Here is a 20766-nt window from a genome sequence, read left to right as displayed (position 1 = left end):
ACTGAAAATTGCGTCCGGCGGGGTGTAGGACGCTGGCGTTCCGCGTTCCGTCCGGTCAGTGCTCGAGGCCCGGCGGGTGGTCCCAGGGCCTCGTGGAGAGCCAAATGCCGGGCGGCTCAGCGCTCCTGCAGCTGCTTTCCACCCTTGGGAAGGCATAGCTCCTACCCTGCGCTATGTTGTGGCCAGTTTGTCGAGCCTGGCTACGGAGTGCCCCCCCAGCCATCTGTTCCACCTCCCTCCTGCCCGGGTACCACGTAACTCATCAGCCAGGCTCTTCTCTTGATTGCTCACGGGCACCTGGAAACTGCAAATCCCAGCCATTCCAGAGTGCTTTTGTGTTTCTTCACTTTCCCGCTAGGAATGCACTTGGAAACTCCTCGCGTTCATGGCCCTCGTTTTATTTGCTTAGATGTGCCACTTAACCAAACTCACTTCACCATTAAGGAAGCCCTTGAGAAGGACTGCCCGGCCTGGTGCACGCTCCTTTCCTGACAGCCCTACCATCCAGAGGCTTGATGTGTGCACAGGGCGAGCGCACGCTACTGTTGTTCGTCATTCACTCGTTCATTAACCCGTTCATTCATTTCTGTCTTAACTTTTGAGGAGCTAGTCTATCCCCACCATTATGCTGAACGGCTGGACAAATGATGTAGTCTTTTTTCTTTTTTTTTAAGATTTTATTCATTCATAAGATACACAGAGAGAGGCAGAGACACAGGCAGAGGGAGAAGCAGGCTCCCTATAGAGAGCCCCACGCAGGACTCCATCCCAGGACCCTGGGATCACGACCTGAGCAGAAGGCAGACGTCTACTCAACCACTGAGCCACCAGGTTGCCCCAGATGATGTAGTCTTAAGCATGGATGAACTATGGCTTTAGTAGGGATATATAGACAAATTTTTTAAAAAATCATATCATTATAGATACTAAAATGGAAATATATGAATAATGCAGTCTGCAAGGACCTTTGGGACATCTCTACTGCATACCTCTATAGACTGATCTCTTCTTGAACTACTTGAAATTCCTCAACAATCATATAGGAACTCCTAAGCAACACCCAACCCCACTTTTACCTAATTTCTTTGAAATTTCTTTGATCTCTCAAGACCCAGCTCATTCCTCATCTTCAAGGAACTTTTTCTGATACCTCTGAAGTGACACCCTCACTCCACCCTCCAGCCCTATATTTACACATAAAACTAGGCAGATGTCCCTTTGGGGGCTCCCATAGCTCCCTCTGTATAACTATTCAAGCATATATTTATTTATTTGTCCAATACGGGGTGCCACTACATATTAGGTGCTAGTAATAATAGCAAAGAATAAGACAAAAAAGGTCCTTGCCCTCCTTTTCAATGGAAAAAGATAGCCACTGAGCAAATACAAGGATTTTCTGTTAATTTATACATCTCCTCCAACTAAAAGTCTAAAATCTATAAATTTGAACAAATGGTTTTATTCATTTTCATAGTCCCAGAATCTAGCATAGCTCCTGGCACACTACTCTTGGCTTACTGCATGGGTGAGCAGAGAAAAATGCAAACTTTCTGCACACAGGATTGAAGCAATGACCTCAGAAATTGTGAGTACAAGTCAGAGAAAGCCACAGGTGAGATAGCCAAAATTCAAGCAGAAGTCATTTGAAATAGTCTACACAAGTTTTTTATTTTATTTTTTTAAAAAAACTTTATTTATTCATGAGAGACACAGAGAGAGAGAGAGAGAGGCAGAGACACAGGCAGAGGGAGAAGCAGACTCCATGCACGGAGCCTGATGTGGGACTCGATCCCGGGACTCCAAGATCATGCCCTGAGCCAAAGGCCTACATTCAACCGCTGAGCCATCCAGGCATCCCTACACAATTTTTTAAAGAGTACTAGTCCATCGAGTACAAATACCTTTAAATGTTCAACTGAAAGACATGTATATATCCTAAGAGTCAAAAAATGTAAAATCCAGTCAAGTGATTTAGCTGGTGAGAAGCTGCAGATTTTTGTGAGTAAATAGATAATGTATGTAACTTGAATCCAACAGTTTTTGTAGTTAACTATAAAATGAGTTAATTCTCAAGGGAAATGAGATCTGGTAATTAGGACAGACAGATAAATCATGGATATTTGTATTTCAAGTCTCATAACCTGCCAAAATCTCTGGTCTGATGAATCTGAGATTACTGGAATGGTACCTGACCTCTTTTAACTTCAGGGCTTTTTACAATTAAGAATAAAAAGGTGTTAAGAGAATTTAAACCATGACCTTAAAAAGATGCTCTGTGTATTTGGTTTTTTGTGTACTTAAAATGTTTAAATAATTTGGGCTTCTTACAATGGTAGCCTTAATTAAAACTTAAAATGCAAAATTGAATAGTTGATTTAGACATCTAAGTTTTGGTTGAAATCTTACTGAGTTTGTAGCCAGTATAGGAACAGCTGAGAGAAATTCAGGTTCATCATAGAAATGTTTATGATTAATTTCAACATTATTATTTAAGGATTCACGAACGCATTAAATCCAACCCTTGAAGTACTTGTGGAAGGAGCATCTCTTACAGAACTGACCGAAGAGGAGAGCTACCACCCCTAAGGTGGCACCTGGAAGTCCTGCGTCAAGGAGGTAACTGCATCAGCTGCTGTAGTACAGTGATCTGGAACCCAACCTCTGAGAATCTCTGCCACCACAGCCTTCAGTTGTCTCTTAACACCATCAAAGCTGATAACTGGGTGCTGCATCCTACTGCAGAAAATCCTCCCCTCTCTATAACCTCACTTACCATCAGAGAAATAGCCTCAAATGGGTAGAAATACAGCCTCTGTGTTGGCTCCATTTTCCACATCTTGGTGAATACATTTTAATTGGCAGAATCTAATTTGCATTAGAACTGTAGTTGCAGAAAAGTCTGGGTCAGGTCACTTTTAGTGTTCCAGCCTTTCTACAAGATGGCACACTAGAAGAAGGAAGGAGTGGAGGTTGAACAAGGAAATCCAAAGTATCCAAAACTGGTCTCATCAATTTTCACCCACCCATCAATTTCACCATCCATCCAGTAGGCCAGAGACTGTCTTGGTTCAGGTTCTCTAGAAATAGAGCCTGGGGGATCCCTGGGTGGCACAGTGGTTTGGCGCCTGCCTTTGGCCCAGGGCGCGATCCTGGAGACCCGGGATCGAATCCCACATTGGGCTCCCGGTGCATGGAGCCTGCTTCTCCCTCTGCCTGTGTCTCTGCCTCTCTCTCTCTCTCTCTCTTTGTGACTATCATAAATAAATAAATAAATAAATAAATAAATAAATAAATAAATAAATAAATAAATAAAAATTAAAAAAAAAAAAAGAAATAGAGCCTGGGACAAGGATGCATATTCAAGTGATTTATTAGGGAAGTGCTCTCTGGAGAAGGGGAATGAAGGAAGCAGGATTGGCCAGGAAGACAAAGAAATAAGAATGAACCTCAGCTGATCCCACAAAATTGACAGCAAGTGTTATCCAAGAAGACCAATGGTTTTGTACCCCAATGCCATTGGTACAATGGTTTTGTACCCCAATGCCATTGCAGGGGCAGGAGTATAATTCTCTAGGAAGGTGGCAACCTGAATTGTTATCCAACACTCAGAGCAGCTGAAATATAAATGAAATAGCTTGTCAAGTAGATTTGGGCAGAGCACACACAGAATTCACTCTAGTCTGCCCTTTGTAATGCTTAGAGCACTTACTTTGCACATTGTTACTCCATACAAGCACAATTTTTCCAGAATTTGTATTAGTCACAATCTCTGGGAAATTTTTTATAAGAGGAAGGTAATGGGACAAACTACAGTCCCTACTACTACAGTCGACCTCAAGGCCATAACTGATAGTTGTTATCTCCCTCCTCCAGCACCCTCCTAGATTCCCCTCCACTTGGGCTATCGCTTCTGCTAGCATAGGTTGGTTGACTGATGGATTAACCCAGGTACTATTCCCTAAGGGGTTTCATGCCTTGGTTATCATGTTCTTATCAGGCTGCAGATGCTGTATTTAACTGTTCAGAGTTACAACCAGGCATGTGAATACCAAGAAATGTTCCTAGAGGACCTCCTGAGCGACAAGCACATTCCTCTCTGTCTCCATGATGTAGCAGTAGCCCCAACTCCCAATGATTTGTAGTCTTCTGGCATTAGGAGCCCAAAGTGACCAGAGAGCAACCATAGCTTTAAGTTTAGTGGGACTCTCACAGGAGGAAGCATCCCATGTCTGAGTATCAGGATCTCTAGGTTAGCAGGGCCTGAAGTTGCAGACAAGAAACATAAAGTCTCTGAATGGATCCTTGGGAGTGATGGGAAGCAGCCCACTCCTACTTTTGTCCCTTGATCTCTGGATCCATATATTCTACCTACTAGGGACACTGGCCCCTATTACAGCCATTGCTTCGCGAAGTATACTGCATCCTGAAGGATAATGCTCCAACCTTACAAGGGGTCATTTCAAACCTGGAGCCTCAGCTATGCCTTCCATAGGGCCATAGTTTCACCCCATCAATCTGACAGCTCTCTAGCAATGTGGTGTATGGTATGTGTTATGGTCAGTGGAGCCTCTGGTCAAGTGCCCGCCACCACACCCACTTGCTGTAAAGTCTGAATGTCTTCCTTCCTCAGTCAGAGGCAGGGTTATGTGAGATCCCATATCAGAATATCAGACTTTGATCTGAGGCAGTATTATGTGAGATTCCCTGTCAGTATCCTTGGATAGTGGTGCTGGATGAAGTGCTGCGGGCAGACCCATACTTGGAATACATGTCAAACCCAGTCAGGATGAAATGTTACTCTTTCCAAGTTAGGAAGGTCTGATGTAATCACCTTGCCACACAGCAGCTGTTTGGCTTCCTTAAAAGCTCAGCGTTGGTGTCTGCTGCTGACAGATCAGACATTTAGTAGCAGCAGTGGTTATGTTGGCTTTGGAGAGACAGTACAAGATGTAAGGTCCACACATCCCTTCATCTCTGCCACCATGGCTACTCCATCCATAAGCCCGCTGCATAAGAACTTGGGTGGCCACCTACCTAGGCTGACATCTGCTGGCCTACACATCCTATCTGCTTGGTTGTTTAGTGCCTCTTCTACAGTGGACACTCTAATGGGCATTATGTGCTATAAAAGATCTTCACACTCTATGCTCTCCCACAAATCCAACTCTCTGTCTCTTCTGCAACCTTCCCCAATCTTTCTTCTTCCACCTCCTGAAAAACAAGCTAAGCTAACATTCCTCACTATAGAATACACCCTTGCCCTGGCCACTTCTATCTCCAAAGTTAATGACTAAATGCACTGCCTAAAGCTCTGCCAACTGGGAAGATTTGCCTTCACCACTCTTTCAGAACCACCCCCAAGTGGGGCTAAATCACAGTAGCAGATATTTTCAGCTTGTATCCATACCAAGGTGACCCATCCATGCATGAGCCAAGCTTAGGTGTGTCAACTGGTCACAGGGACCCTCCACCCCTGCCATATGTGTTGTGGGAGAAGCATTGATACAACAGTGGTGGGTGACATGGGGGTCTCAGCCACCTGCTATACAGCTCGCTTGTTCTCTCTGGACTTGCTTGAGCCTAATCCCAGATGTGTGAAATATACTTACAGCACATTGCTGCTACAACCATCTGGCCCTCTGACACTGTAAGTCTGGCAGAACCCAACTTAGGATCACTTGGGGTCTCATGTTAGATGCTTAGTTTCTGCCGGGGCCCAGTAGCATGACAGGAGCTGCTTTTCAAATGCTGAATAGTTCTGTGCTGCAGATGGCATGGCCTTGCTCCAGAACCCTGGGGCCTGTGCTATGTCTTGCCTATTGGGGCTTGCCAGAAACACCAAACAGCATCTTTCTCTACAACAGATACCTTTACCACCAGAGAATCTTCTGGCTCAACTGGCCCAGGGGCAGGGCTGCTTGTGCCATAGGATGCACCTACCATAGAAACCTTTACTGCCCTGGGCCTTACTAAAAGATAGCAACCTTTTAAATCACTTGATAAATATATTCCCAAGTGCAGTTAATATGCAGCCTCCCAAGTCCAAAGAGACCTCTGAGCATGCTGCTGTTTTCCTAGCAGTAGGAATGCACAGTCCAATACCTTGCCCCATACTTTAGAGATGTTCTAGCATGCCCAGACCACTGGACCCCTAAAACCTTCACTGATGTGGCAGGCCCCTGACTCTCTGTTGGCTTTATCTCCCACTTTCTAGAGCAAAAATATATTACCAAGGCATGCAGAGTACTTGGCTAAGTTTGTGGTACTCCACTGTCATATGTCATGATCCATCAAGTTTTTGCAAGGTCAGAGTCACAAATTAAATAGGACTATGACAAGGAGCAACATATCTTCATTTTTAAAGACTTTGGGGATGGTACTAATCTCTGCCATCCCCTCTGGCCTGCAATACAGTTTTTTTATTCACTATCTTGGTGAAGAGGGATGGCTTTAGGGACTACTTCTTGGAGTTTCCTACTATAGTAGTTCAAGGAACCAGTGTGAGAATTCTACCAACAGCTAAGCATTCTAATTCTGAGGATACATTTGAGAACCAGGGAAATCACTGAGGCCATGGACTCAGTTGACCCCTTCAGGACAGTGGCCAGAACTCCAGTTATTACCTGACTTGCTATTGGTCCCTCCTTATAAGAATGCAACTTTCCTTTCAGCTGGTTGGTTCCCAACCTAAGAAATTAGTCTAGTCCAGAAATTGCACAAGATCATGACTTTCCATTGTGAGGCCTGACCTTAACATTCTACTAGCCCATTATTAATTAAGAATCATATTCTATTTACTTACTTTTAGCACTAATCTTCCTACCTGCCCATCTCGCTCTCTGTGGAATCCTCTCCATGGATCCTCATGGTCCATGGATCCTGTTGGTCCATGGATCCTCCATGGATCCTCATGGCTGAGGTCAGGCCCCTCAGCCAGCATTCTGACTTGGCCACCCATTCCAGTAATTAAGTGATTCTAATATTTAAGTGCTTCTGATGGCTAAATGCTGTCACCTGGCCTCTGCTGTTCTGATATTCTCTAAGCCCCTTTGCTACCAGGAAGCCCATTTTTGTAACACCATCTCTTATCAGCCTCAGCCTACAGGGAACAATCTCAATGATGTTGGTAGCCCTTTCACCTGTGAATTTCTTATTGCCTTAGTTTTTTCTGGGACCTCTTAAGAAAGATAATCAGCTGGTGGGCTTTCTGACCTTCCATAGTAGATCCATTCTATCATGGTGTTATGGACTATTTGTATTCTCCTCAAATTCATATGTTGAAGTCAAACCCCCATTGTGGGAGTATTAGGAGGTGGGGCCCTTTGGAAGATGATTAGGTCACAAGGGTGGGGCCCTCATGAGTGGGATTAGTGCCCTAATAAGAAAAGGCTATAGAGCTTGTTTGCTCTCTTTCTGCCATGTGTAGATATAACAAGTCAGCATTCTGGGGCACCTGGGTGGCTCAGTCGGTTAAGCATCTGCCTTAGGCTCAGGTCTGGGATTGAGCCCTGAATCCGGCTCCCTACTCAGTGGGGAACCTGCTTCTCCCTCTGCCCCTTGCTTGTGCTCTGTCAATAAATAGAATCTTTTAAAAAAAACAAAACAAAACAAAAAAAAAAAAGTTGGTATTCTGCAACCCACAAGAAGATCCTCACTAGAACCCAACTATGCTGGCACTGTAATCTCAGACTTTCAGTCTCCAGAACTCTAATATCTGTTGTTCCAAAATCACCTAGTCTATGGTGTTTTGCTAAAGTCCAAGCTGACTGAGACACATGCTCACTTCTAGCCTTTTGATCTCTTCCTCCATAGTTCTGGCATCTCTACTTCATTTAATGTATGTAAGCCACTGTTCCTTCCAACCTTCTAAGAGCCATTAGCAGCATAACATAAACATTCTTGAGGTGCTTTCCAGGGAATTAAATCCTGTTTCATGGGGAAATGCCTCTATACTGACAAATTCTCTTTTCTCCAGCTTTTTGGTCTACCTGCCTTGCTCCAGGACAACTGTGGTCCTGTCTCAGAAATTTTCTCCCTATAGTTGCTGATGAAAAGTTATTTAGAGACAATTGCTCTTTGGCTTATAAACCCTCTCTACTTACAGCACAACAAGCACATCTGTAATTGAATCACGGTGAAATGCAACCCCAGGTTTTTGGTTTGGTATCCAGAAGTAGGTGGTGGAAAATCCTTGTCTTCATCTAAGAGTTCTGCATGGCAAGGGAGGGAAGATTCTATCTTCTAGCAAGGGACGAGGAACACTTCTGCGTGATGATTAATTCAGGGGAGGATGGGAGTTTATATGCTGTATCTACTCAACAATGAGATCTGTATACCTCAGGGTCCCACTCCCTCCCTCTCAGGGTTCTGCCTTTGGCAGAGCAGATCTACCTTGACTGAGCATTGAACCTTCCTGCAGTTCTGCTGCTCTGGCAAAGTTATACCTGGACCAGCTGTCAGGAATGCTCTCTGACTCTCACATTTCACTTTTAATTCATGATTAAGTGACTTGAGCCTGCCATTTTCTTTCCTCAGTACATCAATGGTGCCCGGCAGTAGCCATCCAACTCTATTGCCCTTATAGTAACTACTTCCTCCATATCTCTCAAATCCCAGACAAGCAGCCAGGGCATTCTCTTTCACTTGCAATACATACCAACTCTCCACAAGTGAAAACCTTAGCAGCTGCGCTTTTCATGTGCCAGGACTGTCAAAACTCCACTAAAGGCTTTATGGCCAGTCACCTAGCAGATGATTCAGCTCCAAAAGGTCATCCTTGCTTCCTTGGATTTCTCTAGGTATCAGGCCAATCTTATATCTTAGAAACAGAACATGAGTCAGTGATTTATAGAGTATTCTTCAGGAAAAACCTTTTGGTAGTGAAGGAGGACAGGAAAGGGAGAAGAGTGGAGCAAGATTGGCTAATGTCTAGCCTAGCTTGGTTCTTTTATTTGGGAAAGTCAATCCTATCACTCTCTGCCAAGATAACTCTTAGGACTCATAAGCTCTAGCATCTCCACTTCCGGAGAAGATTCACTGACTTGTTGACCTTGATTATGTTTTCCTTCTATGTGATCTTATAGGAACCCATAATAATTTATGTCTCCCACTTATCATATAATTGTCTTCCCACTTGTTTGAGGAAAAGAGAAGCATTTTCCAAAACACCTGTGGTACTCCTCTCTCTTGAGGGTTTTAATATGCCTTAGGGTGAGGGAAGGGGTAAGTAAGTAAGGTATAGGTATATAATATGCAAATTTCATATCATACATACATACATTTAACTCTCTAAAGTGATTAGGTTATATTTATAGCTCTACCCTCCAGGTGAATAGGATATATTTTATAGCTCTATCCTAAATCCCCTAATATCCGCTAGCCCAGTGGTTCTCAATTCTGGCTAAATTTAGAATCTAAGGCGCTATTAAAAATTTTGGAATGTGGGCCTGATTGCCAAAACATTCAGATTTAATTAGTCTAGGATTGGACCTGGGCATCAGTGATTTTTTTTATAGCTCTCAGATTATTCTAATGTGGAATTAGGATTGAGAAACACTGAGCTAGACTGTGATGTGCATGGGGCAGGCATCTGGCCCTATTCCTCTAGTATATTTCCAGGGTTTACCTCAGTATCTATGGAAGATAAACAGTAATGTTGAATAAATGAATGATTAAAAGAAGTAGAGAGATAAGTGCAATTTCTTCCCTATTTATGACACAAACTGACATTTAACAATATTAAATCACATTTATAAATAAAGTTGACCTAAGCAGACTTTCCATTCCTATGGTCACAAATATCCCCAGAAGAGGTTAAAAGTCACCAAGTTCTACTCAGGCTTATAAAAAGACAGCTTTGGCATACAAGGGGAAGATTAAAGAATATCTTACTGGAAGAGGCAAGAGGACAGGGATGGACAAGTTCATAAGAAGGTCAATGTCAGTGGGAAAGGAAATAAACATTTATGAATACCCACTATGTTCCAGACACCATACCAGCTGTTTTCATAGCAGTCAGAAGGACATAGCATACAATAGTAGCTCAGTAAGCAATGTCAGAAGAATAACGAAGTGAGGATGGAGCAGATGATGGATGAGAGGGGGAATGACTGCTGTGTAAGTCCACACATGCCCTGCTGAGAACTGTTTTTAAAATATGAAGGGAGCACCTAGGTGACTCGGTCAGTTAAGCGTCAGACCCTTGATTTTGGTGCAGGTCATGATCTCAGGGTTGTAAGACTGAGCCCTGCATTGGACTCTGAGCTCAGCAGGGAGTGTGCTCAAAATTGTCTCCCTCGTGGGATCCTGGGTGGCTCAGCGGTGCCCCTGCCTTTGGCCCGGGGCATGATTCTGGGGTCCTGGGATCGGGTGCCACATCGGGCTCCCTGCATGGGGCCTGCTTCTCCCTCTGCCTGTGTCTCTGCCTCTCTCTCTCTCTCTCTCTCTCTGTCTCTCATGAATGAATAAATAAAATCTTAAAAAAAAAAAAATCTCTCCCTCTCACTCCCAACTCATCCTGCCAGTCTTTAAAACAAATAAGTCTTTAAAATATGAAGGATGTCATATCTGGAAAGAACTACAATGAACTGGGCTGGGAATGAGAATAGGAGACAAGAAGTTAAATCTGGAGGTGCTAGAAATTCATTTCAAAAAGCATTGTTGGGCAGCCCGGTGGCTCAGCGGTTTAGCGCCGCCTTCAGCCCAGGGCGTGAGGCTCAGCGGTGCCCCTGCCTTAGGCCCGTGATTCTGGGGTCCTGGGATCTCGGGTGCTACATCAGGCTCCCTGCAGGGAGTCGGCTTCTCCCTCTGCCTGTGTCTCTGCCTCTCTCTGTGTGTGTGTCTCTCATAAATAAATAAAATCTTAAAAAAACAAAAACAAAAAAGCATTGTTTATGATTCAGAATGCATATTCTAGAGGAAGCATGCATGGTAATTCCCAGCCTAGTCCAAAAATACACATTTAATCAGTCGTGGATCTAAATTATTAATTGTCCAAATATGAGTTTTACTTCCTGTGATCAGATGTGCATACTATAAAGTATTGCAGGGAGAGAAGGGGGGAGGAGAGGAAGAGTATTTTCTGATAGTTACAGAAATGAAGTTTCTGATCTAAAAATCAATTGCATTTGAAAATTTGTAAATTGTTTATCAGGAATCAGAATTCATTTCATTAAAAAAAGTATACATGGTGGTTTAGTTTCTAACTAGCCCAAAAGCTTAACTGGTAAATTGCTTGAAATTAATTTTTTAAAATTTGATTTGATTCTCCTACTGTACTTGACCTGGAAGTTTATTCATCTCTTTTTTCAGTTCCTTCTCTTATTATCTGTGACCTTGGGCCAATTACTCAATCTCTATATGCCTTCATGTCCTAAATTGTAAAATGAGGATAACCATAGGACCTACCTAATTCTGAGGATTGAATGACTTAATACTTTGCACATAGAAAATATTCAATTAAATAATAGCTGTTATTTCCATTATCACATTATTGTCTGTCAATGCTTGGCTCTCCACCCTTTACCCCCTGCAGAAAAGCAAAATCACAGACAGGGATTTGTGTAAAAATACTTTATTTAGGAAGTATTTCCTGGAAAAACCAGAAAGGGAATAGGGGAGTGGAACTGCAAAGGAAAAGAGCTTAGGTAAATGATGCTAAGTCACCTTTCACCTAAATTCATAGAGGACACAGGAGACAATGCAAGTCACCCCAGTGTGGTCCCAATCAGAGGTTATGAGAGCTAGAGCATTCATACTTGCACCTATAGTTGTTAAGGTGGGGTGGCTTAATTCCCAGGTACATCAGCTTTGCATGTGAGAAGGAAGATGGGTTCCAGTAGCCTAAGGGTAGCGCTACATGTAGCCCCACGTCAGCGCTCTGAAAGGTTATGGTCATCTGCTTGACTTGGCATCTGCTACAACATCTTCCTCATCATCAAAATCATCATCATCACCACCTCCCAGAAAACACACCATGGCAGATAGTATAGAAGGCATAGCGAATTCTAGACTAATTAAATCTGAATGTTTTGGCATATGTCCCTCCACACATTAGAATTCTTCTGAAAACACAGGATAAATACACAAAAGCAGAAGTATATGCTAAATAAGTGTAGACAAGGTACTTGCTATGAGTGTATAATATCGGCTTGGAGTGACAAGGAAAGTTGCTAGTAGTATCTGAGTTGGATCTCAAAGAATGGGTAGGATATAGAAGAGTGAAGAAAAAAAAGTGGGAGGTGTTAATGGGGAAAGGAGTGGAATGATGAATGCTTTAGGGAGAATCAATAAACTTGTTCTAATGTGGTGGTTCTCAACCTTGAATGCTCATTAGAATCACCGGGGAGCTTTAAAGGTCCAGATGCCCAGCTGTAGCCCGGATCAATTACGTCGGAATTGCTGGAGTGATTCCCCAGGTATTTCCAATGAACACCCAAGGCTGAGGACCACTGTTTTAAGTGGGATAGGATACAGCTTATGAGAAACTGGCTAGGAGCTACACTAGAGATACAGAAGAGCTCAGATTGTGGAGGCATTAGCTATGCAGGGCTAATGATTTTAATCTCCTTCTGACATTTCCATGTGAGCTGCCTTAAAGCATTTTCCTATGTCAGGCAAAAGTAAATACAGCTCCTGGAATATTAGATGAAGGAGTTTGAACTTCATGCTGTCAGCAATGAAAGGTCACACAGGGTCCTTGAAGATTTTTGAGCACAAGAATGATATAAATAAAACAACATTTTAAAATTTAAACAGGATGTAGCGTTTTAGAGCAAGAAGGACAATATCTGATGGAACTTGACCTTGGGTGGGAGGGGGAAGGGCTACTAAAGGAAAAAAGTTCCAGAGGTTCTGGAAGCATGAAGTTGCATGGAAACAAAGAGCCCCAGGTGTCAAGTATCAGGTGGTTGCAGAGGTGACCTAACCATGTTTATGTGTGAGAAAGTGAGGTCTGTGGCTCACAGGAGATCCATGTTTGTACAGGAACCAGCCAGAAAAAACTTGGCTTTTCTGGTGATTGGGACTGAGTAACAGTCCAGCTAGCTAAAGGGTGAAGCATAGTAGAATGAGAAGCCAGAATAATATTTTAAGTCTTGAAAAACCGAACACAGAACTAAACTGTGTTCCTATAGATTACTTGCTACACGGTTGTGTAGTGAAATTTATTTCAAACTGAAAAACAGTACTATGCTTATTCCAAGACAAAAAAGGCATCCAATAGAAGAAAAAGGGACATGATTATAATACTGTTTATCAACTTAAAGAGGTAAATTTTCCTTAATACTTAGAGAACACAGAGCAGAATTCATAATTGATAAATGGGAGACATTCTCAGTTTGGGATGCCCCTATCAGTCACTGTAATGGGAATCTATTAGATAAGAGAAAAACAAATTCTTAACCTGTTATTTATATTATTTTTTCAGCTGTCTGTTTTACTTAGTATTTGATGGGGTCTTGCTCTCATACTGCTTCTCATTAAAGAAGCAAGGAATGAGTATAATTATTTTTTTAAATATCCTACAAAAAATTAAGTTAAAAATTCCAAGCTAGTGTTATGCTATAAAAGGGAAATCCTGTTCTCATTTTCCTCCTTTCCCAGCTTAAATGTCATGGTCTGTCATTTTAACTACTCTATTGCCAATAATTCTAACCTCTGTCGCCTCATCTTCTTTTCATTAAACCCAGCTGGCAAGTCTCTAACCCTGGATGAATCTAACATCTGTCTTTGCCAGGCCTCCACCTGGGCTGTTGAGTGCTGGTGATGAAAATCTCACAACAGGGCAGATGGATATTGATATAAATGCATGGCTGCACCTGCAAATGGACCCGTGACATTGGCTAGAAGTCCCACGATGATATCCTTGCCAGCTATCTCTCTCATTCTGCCCAAAGCTTGTTTTAAACCTGAGTCTTCATAGGCATGAAAAGATATCACTGCTTTCTCCTTCCACTCCTGTCTCCTCACTCAGAGAGGTAAGCTTTTTTTGTACTTATGGAGAAAACTGAAGCCATTTGAAGAGGAACTGCTTCAACTTTCACCAAATCCACAGATTCATGTGTATCCATGAAAGAATTGAAAAACATGGCCACAATATTTCACACTTCCTATCACTGAGAAGTGGAGTCTACTTGCTCACTCTTTTTTTTTTTTTTTGGTCTTGCATTTTGCTTTAACCTAAACTTGTTCCTCTCAAAGTCTTTCTCATTTCAGGAACTGTCAACCTCTTCAGGAATCATTTCAATTCCTTCCTTAACTTTACTTCCCATCCAACTGAGCAGCAAGTCCCACACCTACTTGTCTGTCTGCCAATCTATCTTTCAATATTGTCTCCTGTGATCCATTGTTAACATAGCAGCCAGGATATTCTTTTTAAACTATAAATCACATCTCGCTGCTCCCTTACAACTTTCCAATGACTCCTTATTGCCCTAAAAGTAAAATCCAAACCCCCAACTATGGTCTGAAAGGCCCTATTATAATCTTATCCCTGCCTACCTCTTTATCTTCACGTCACACAACTTCCACCCTTACTCGTGACACTCCTATCGTGCTCCTATCCTTTCTCAGCTTAAGCCTTTGCACTTGAGGCACACCATTCATGTGGATTACCCTGATCTTTCATTTTTGCAGGCTTTTTTCCTTATCTATCAGGTCTCACTTAAGCATCACCTCAGAGAATCCTTGACCATCCGTCCAATTTGAAGCAATCTCCTCCCAGTTCACTTTCCATCACATTGCTTTGTTTCAGAGACTTCATGGTATTTAGAGTTTTTTTCTCCCTTTTCTTGTGAGCTCCTCACCCCATCTTCCTCATCCTTCTGAACAAAGGAGCCCCTGTGGGGTATTCTTATCCACCCCTGCCCCTGTGGGCACACTTCATGGGCCACTGACCTAGCTGGACCCAGAGCCCTTCCTGTGATTTTTAGAACTGGAGTTGAGAAACAGAGTCAGTTCTTCTCTAACTATAGGCATCTGATATCAAATTCAGCAACTGTTAGTGGTCATCTTTCCAGTCATGTGGAAATGAGTCTATAAGAACAAATGACATTCACATGATGAAGGGGAGAAAGAAAGTTATTTTTGAAGTGCTTTTTGGTTCTGGTTGTTTCCAAGTTTTAAATGATATTCTGGGTGCATATAGGGTTAATTGAGAAATTTTGCATTAGTATTTTCTTTGAAAAAATTTAAAAGGCAGAGTGTTGATTGACCTAACTTGTTCTTTCTTGTGCCTAACACTACTCAAATGTAGATGTTTAGTATGTGCTTTTTGATGAAGATGAACATTCCACCTGCAGAATGGAAGATTTAGATACTTTCTGCTTAAAGCATATTTTAATATTGAACAAGAAAACAAGCTGTAGAGATGAGAAGTGATCAACCTGGAGATTAATCTCTCTTCCCCCCCACCCCGCCGCCTTAAAGTCCATTTCAACCTTTACAGAAATCAATCCAATTAAACACATTCTAATTAAATATAATTATGCAAACTATGTTCTGGGCACTTTAAGAGATACAGAGATGAATAAGTCAGACTCAGTCATTAAGGTGTTCATTAACGGACAGATTTTTTTTTTTAAGTATATAAAAATAAATGACTAAAACACAAAGTAGCTGTGATGTTTCCACATGAGTTACAAATTAAGTATAATGGTGCCAGGGCTGAGGTAAAAAAAAAGGGGGGAGGTCATATTCAGTTGTAAGAACCAGGAAACGCTTCATGACTAAGTTAAGCATTTGAGCTGTACCTTGGAGGATGGGTAGGACTACAAAGGTCAGAGATGGTATGAGGAAGCATCCAGACTTTGAGAACAGGCCAGACAAAGGCATATTTGGCATGAGTATGAAGGACAATGTGCTGCTAATGAAGCCCTGAACTCGTAGGATTGGCAGTAAAACAACAGAATGTCTGTCTCCTGGCATTGTTCTTCACTGGATTTGGGAGTTTTGGGGGCACTGTATGATCATTTTCAGAAATTTTAAGTTTGAGATGACAGCAGAATATCCTCTTAGGTTTAACAGGAGGCAGTTGAATTGTGGGGCTCGTGTTTGGGAGGCATGTTAAGACTGGAGATATGAAATTTATAATGTAAATAAAACCATATTTATGAAAAGCATGAGCATTATTTGCACACTTTTTGGAATATGAACTAGTGAAGGTCATAGACTTTGCACTCTCATGACCTCCAGTGACCACATAAAGAGACATGTGATACCAGTAGAACCTGAAATTGAAAATAAAATTGAAACACCAGCTCCATGTTCCTGATATGCTCAATTCATTTAAATAACAATTAAGTATGAACTATCATCCTTGACCTATAGGAAATCCATTCTAAAAACAGATTCCATTCCTCAAGTTTTTGGAAACCTAACATGTGTCCAGTCCTTCCTAGCTCATTGCTTTGACTCTGTAGGCCACTTCCTATCTTTCATAATTGAGTCTTAGGCTAGTGCCCTTTCCTTTCTTCCAAGTATGGACACAGTATAGACCAGGCTGATAGCCTGGGTATAACAGAAGGGAACTCCCACACAGAAAAGAAAAACCTAAAGCCAGATATTAGATATTACTGCTCCTAACACATTAGCCAAGCTTCCCAAAAAGGCTCTAATGTCTATCTTTTCCTTAGCTCCCCATCCTGATATTGTGTTCAGGGGTCTGTTTACCTCAAATGACCATATTTTCCCAACCTGGCATTCAGATCTCTAACTTTCACCCTAGCTTCAGAGAGGGAAGCAGGCTTTCTCTGCCCTACTTCAAGGCTGGCTTCCTTTCCTGCCCCAAGATTACTGATAGTAAGAACACTGTTACTTAGCTTGATTATAGTAATCATTTCACTATGTCTGTTTATATACATAAACACATAATATTTTAAAACTATACAATTTTTTTAAGAGTGGGGGGGAAGGGTTGAGGGAGGGGGAGAAAATCTTAAGCAGGCTCCATACCCAACGCGGATCCTGGCCTGGGGCTCGATATCACGACTCTGAGATCATGACCTTAGCCAAAATCAAGAGTTGGATACTTAACCGACTGAGCCACCCAGGTGCCCCCAACCAATGCAGTTTTTATTTAAAGAAATCCAGTCTCTTCAGGGGGAATTCATACCTTCATCCATAGGGTAGATCAAGTCAAAAGAAATCTGGGACCTTCAGTGTTTTGGAATATCATATTCAGGTGATACGGGAGATGAGTGGAGAGCACCCATCCAAGTGCAGAGCCAAGCCCAGTCCCTTGCTTCTTCACAATCTTCCCCAATGTGGTGCTTTGGTTTCTCAAGATCTATAAGTAAATAGTTGGGCAAAAAAGCACAGCCCTTAATAAACACAAATATATAGTTTTCTGAAAGAATCTATTCTAAATCCATACTTGGGGGACACCTGGGTGGCTCAGTGGTTGAGCATCTGCCTTTGGCTCAGGTCGTGATCCCAGGGTCCTGGGATCCACTCCCGCATCTTCCTGCAGGGAGCCTGCTTCTCCCTCTGCCTGTGTCTTTGCCTCTCTGTGTGTCTCTCATGAAATAAATAAATAAATAAAATCTTTTAAAAAATCCATTATTTGGGAAAATATTTAATTCTTTATGCAAAGAAAGAGTCCTGCTATAGAATCACCCAATTGACATCACTGACTAGAACAGGTAGCATTCTCTAAGGGCCTTTTATTGCTCCATTTCCCAAAGAAAGCAACTGAGGGTTCAGAGGCAGGAGGCTAATAAACAGCGGGGCAGGATTCAAACCTGTTATGGGGGTTTAAAGGTGGGAGAGATTATATGCCCCTTGGAGAGTGGGGAAATTTGGTGTAAAATACATACAAATATTTTTTATTTTTTTGAAGATTTTATTTATTTATTCATGAGAAAGAGACAGAGAGAGAGAGAGAGAGAGAGATGCAGAGACACAGGCAGAGGCAGAAGCAGGCTCCATGCAGGGAGCCGATGTGGGACTGGACCCTGGGTCTCCAGGCTCAGGCCCTGGGCTGAAGGCAGCACCAAACGGCTGAGCCACCCAGGCTGCCCCCCACATACAAATATTTTTATAAATTAAAATACACATCTAAATAAAAAGGAATAGACAAAACGAGAGATTATTATCAGACATGAGGACTCCTTTCCTACCTTCAGCTGGCACCTTTCCTACTTAAAATGATCAACAATTTAGTTTCCATGCATTTAGATTCATTGCTGTAATCATGGCTAAACTTTGCTGTTCTAGGCAGTGGTGCAGAAGGCTGTACTCAAAATAATGTTCCCTCTGAATGGATGGGAAGCATTCAGATGGTCACCTGTTACAGGATTAAAACTATGACCACTCGGGCTCATTGACTCACTTTTACCGACGTTTGTAATATGTGTCATGTTGGTATCATCGTGCAGCCCTTATCAGATTGTGAGCGACAAGAACACAGAACCGTCTGTGAGATGAGATGTTTACAAACATACAGACTTTCGATAATGATAATGCCCTTTAATATCTTGGAGTTCGGAAGTGGCACAAAATGTGGTTCTAATGCAAACTAGCTTCCCTCGCAAAAAATTTCTGGTTATGTTTATGGCCCAAATCTCGCTCTAGTGATATTGCTGTAAAAAAAAAAAATTTTTTTTTTTTCCTCCAAGCGATTGCCACTAATTTCACCTGGGACTACTGATCCCATCATGCAACGCTCCCGTATTACCACCGTGTGGGGCGGAGTCTTAGAAGGGGGTGGCAACGACGGCCGCCCGTGCATTCTGGGCATTGTAGTCTGGGGCCCTGGCCGCCGTCGGGACAATCCACGTGGTTCATCCAGCGGCAGCTTTGGGCAGTGGCCACCCCGCTTCCTCCACCCGGTCCTCGAGGTGCGGGCCCCAGCGGGGCCGGACCGGCAACGCGGAGCGGGCTGCGGGGAGGCCCGGAGGCAGCCGGAGCCTTCGCGACGTTTTTGCGACAGCCGTGGCCGTGTTCCGCGCGTCCCCTCCCTCCCTCCTCTCTCTGAGGAGGTACCGGCTGTTGTGCGGCGCTGCCTTTCTGTTTGAGTGTATGAGAGAGAGAGTGAGTGAGTGAGTGTGAGCGTGTGTGTGAGAGCGGGTGAGGCGTGAGTGCGAGTGCAAGAGGAGGAGAGCCCGCCGCGGCCGCCCCGCCGCTCCCCGCCGCGGGAGCAGAACGCGCAGCAGGAGCGAGCCGGAGAGCCGGCGCCCCGGAGCCCGCGGGGACAAGGGCAGAGACGCCGCTCCCCACCCCCAGCCCTCGTCCCTCCGCTCCGCCGCGCCCGGGGGAGCCTCCCCGTGCCCCCCCTCCCGGCCGGCCTCTGCCCCGCCGCCCCCCTGGATGTCCCCGGCGCTCTCGCGGGGCCTCCTCCTGCTCTTGCCGCATCAGTCAGGCTGGTGCTGCGGCCGCCGGGCGTAGAGCGGGCGGGTTCCCGGGGGCTGCGGCTGCCGGTGCCTCCCCGGTCCCCACCCCTGCGCCCCGGCCCCCCGACCCAGCTCCCCGGCCCCGGAGGCTGTGACAATGGACTATGACTTTAAAGTGAAGCTGAGCAGCGAGCGGGAGCGGGTCGAGGACCTGTTTGAATACGAGGGCTGCAAAGTTGGCCGCGGCACTTACGGTCACGTCTACAAAGCCAAGAGGAAAGATGGGTGAGTGTTTGTGTCGGTGCCGGTGTCCGCGCTGGGCGGCGCTCCCGCAGGCCGAGGCAGGTAGCCCGGGGCGGGGGGGGGGTGCTGGGGCGCCGGCGTGCCGGTCTCCCACTTCCTCGGCACCAGCATCGGGTCCTGCCAGCCAGGTTTGGGGAGGAAGTGCCGTACGAGGGATCCAAGCCCACGCGAAGCCCTGCCTGCCGCCGCCGCCTTCGTCTTCTACTTTGCTGGCTAATAGGGAGAAGCAGCATCTACTCCAGGGGCTGTACACTTTTCAAGGATTTCGGTTCTAGATTTTTAAAGAATTGTAGTAAAACGTCAGCTTAAATGATTTTCGTCGTGGGTGGGGGGGGGGATGCCTCGATTTATTATGGTGACCTTCTGGGGGATTTCCTCACGCCTCTGGAGTGAGATCCGTCAGTCTGGAAGGGAAGCTGCGATCCTTGCCCCCCACCGGGGTGTGATTGATTTATTACCAAATTTGGATTTTATTTGGGGGGGGGGGGGAGAAAGCAGCAGGTAAAGGTGATGCTGCAGAGTTCTTCGTAGTGATAATCGGATATAAACGTAGCAGTTGCTATTTAGAGATCATTAACCTGAGTTTTACATAGAACAATGGGGGTTTGGTGCAGGGTGGGTGGTGGGGAAAAAAAGGCAAGGGACAAATAGGGGACTATCTTGTTCAGGCCTGTTCCCCCAAAATGTAGCAGTCGGCAATGAACTGTAAATAGTCCCTTTGCTTTAAATATTTTCCCCTAGAAATAACTTAATTAAGTCTACGACTGGTAATGCTCTCAATTTAGTTTCTTAAACAGGCAAGTGAAGTGTTCATTTTTCCTTTGTCAGTAGATGAATGTCGTGTAATATTGACAAAAGAGAAGGCAATTCTTAGTTGAGGGGAAAATATATTTTATTAACTCCTTGTTTTCCTCTTGTAAAAACGTATGTTGTCTCTATCGCCTTAGACCGTGCGGAAAATTGCTGGAAAGATAATGTCAGAGCTTATTATATAATCTTTAGATTTCAGTGTAAACAAAGTAGGTTTATTTGAATATCACTGTTAATTTGCTAGCTACCTTTCACCATTTAAAATGATTGCTTTTTCCCCCCCCTCCCCAAATTAGGTAGGAGGGTATGTTCAGAACTATATTAG

At 43.8% G+C, this 20766-nt stretch overlaps 1 protein-coding gene across 6 annotated transcripts in view; it reads left to right on the top strand.

Annotated features, from left to right (window-relative positions):
• Positions 1 to 19356: 19356 nt before the first annotated feature.
• CDK8 (cyclin dependent kinase 8) overlaps positions 19357 to 20766 on the top strand; it is a 135849-nt gene continuing 134439 nt past the window's right edge. For 2 of the 6 annotated variants that reach the window (XM_038573424.1, XM_038573423.1), the window contains exon 1: positions 19368 to 19613. In XM_038573424.1, the coding sequence (XP_038429352.1) occupies positions 19486 to 19613 (128 nt within the window). In that variant the 5' untranslated portion in view covers positions 19368 to 19485. Of the gene's footprint in view, positions 19614 to 20766 lie in introns of all 6 variants that reach the window. The other 4 variants (XM_038573422.1, XR_005378440.1, XM_038573421.1 and 1 more) reach the window with 4 other exon arrangements.

The sequence above is a fragment of the Canis lupus genome, chromosome 25 (genome assembly GCF_011100685.1).
Source record: "Canis lupus familiaris isolate Mischka breed German Shepherd chromosome 25, alternate assembly UU_Cfam_GSD_1.0, whole genome shotgun sequence".
Classification (NCBI taxonomy): domain Eukaryota; kingdom Metazoa; phylum Chordata; class Mammalia; order Carnivora; family Canidae; genus Canis; species Canis lupus.
Note: the sequence above shows the minus strand (reverse complement) of the source record. Positions and strands in the feature narration are given on the sequence as shown.